The 1,216-nt window shown below is 41.3% G+C and overlaps 2 protein-coding genes across 3 annotated transcripts in view; one reads left to right on the top strand and one right to left on the bottom strand.

Annotated features, from left to right (window-relative positions):
* The window catches only part of CAB39L (calcium binding protein 39 like), a 98,593-nt gene that overhangs the window by 20,158 nt on the left and 77,219 nt on the right, over positions 1–1,216 (top strand). The window lies entirely within an intron of this gene.
* Positions 632–1,216, bottom strand: part of LOC103069326 (uncharacterized protein C6orf106 homolog) — a 1,231-nt gene continuing 646 nt past the window's right edge. The window contains exons 1-2 of the mRNA XM_007466425.1: positions 1,056–1,216; positions 632–831 (exon numbers count right to left, since the gene is read on the bottom strand). The exon at positions 1,056–1,216 is cut by the window's right edge and continues 646 nt beyond it. Coding sequence (XP_007466487.1) covers positions 814–831; positions 1,056–1,216 — 179 coding nt within the window. The 3' untranslated portion in view covers positions 632–813. The remainder of the gene's footprint in view (positions 832–1,055) is intronic.

Here is a 1,216-nt window from a genome sequence, read left to right on the forward strand (position 1 = left end):
TTTTTTTGCGGTACGTGGGCCTCTCACTGCTGTGGCCTCTCCCATTGCGGAGCACAGGCTCCGGACGTGCAGGCTCAACCGCCATGGCTCACGGGCCCAGCTGCTCCGCGGCATGTGGGATCTTCCCGGACCAGGGCACGAACCCGTGTCCCCTGCATCGGCAGGCAGACTCTCAACCACTGTGCCACCAGGGAAGCCCTGAAAGATATATTTTTAAAGAATTAATATAGCAAGAAAAGTACACTAGTTCGTATTTTATTTGTAAAACGACATACCATTCTGTGTTTGCATTTATTAAAGATGTTTTTCTGTGGTCAGTAGTTATTAATAGATTATAATCATTTCTCCTATTCTAGATCATGTTTTATAAGTCTTCAGAGTTATGGTAAAATGTGTTTTATGAAGATAATGAAATCCAACTGTAGTTACTGAACTAATTCCATAGAGATTTTTCCATTCAGTGAATATGTTTTATTATAATTCTATGTGTTGTTTGCTGTCAATGTCTTTGTTTGAATCTGAAAATTAAATATCTTGTCAAAAAGTACTTTCTATTATCACCAATCTTCAAAATGTAGAAAGACATACTTTGAGACTAGTTTCCCATGACATTTTATTATTATTTTTTTGTGAATGAAAACATATTATTTAAAGTCCTACAAGGAGATGAAGGATGTTGGTTGAGTTTGACTTTCCTTTCATTAAAGACTTCAGAAAAGGCTATTTGAAATTCTAGCCCCCAAGATCTCATGTAATAGCAAGTGTGCTAGAATCCAGGTGAGATGCTGGCAGACAGCGCTCTCTCATGGCCATCTAGGGTAGAGGAGATTCCTTACTGTAAGTCACTACTGATAAGTTGTTTGCGTGACTGCTGGGGGAGAGATTTACAGAGTTCTGTGAGAGTCTATTCTCATCTTGCTCGGTTTGGTCAGGAGCGGGAGACCATGTGTTTTTGCTGATCGAGTCGAACCTGGAACCCCCAGGGTCTTTTAAGTTGTTTTCATCTGATTGTTGGTTCTTTTGGGGAGAGGCAAATGGGTTGAAGTTTCTTCTACCTTGCGATATGGCTGTGTGTTGAACTCCGTTTCAAAAGATGACAGCTGTTGTGTTACTCCTAAACGTCCACCCACCTCCACACTGAGAATGACCCAGATGACATCTACATAGTAGAGTCCTGTAGCAGTGCACATCTGCCACTGTCCCTGATACATTCCTG

The sequence above is a fragment of the Lipotes vexillifer genome, unplaced genomic scaffold (assembly GCF_000442215.2).
Source record: "Lipotes vexillifer unplaced genomic scaffold, Lipotes_vexillifer_v1.1 scaffold384, whole genome shotgun sequence".
In the NCBI taxonomy this organism is placed as follows: domain Eukaryota; kingdom Metazoa; phylum Chordata; class Mammalia; order Artiodactyla; family Lipotidae; genus Lipotes; species Lipotes vexillifer.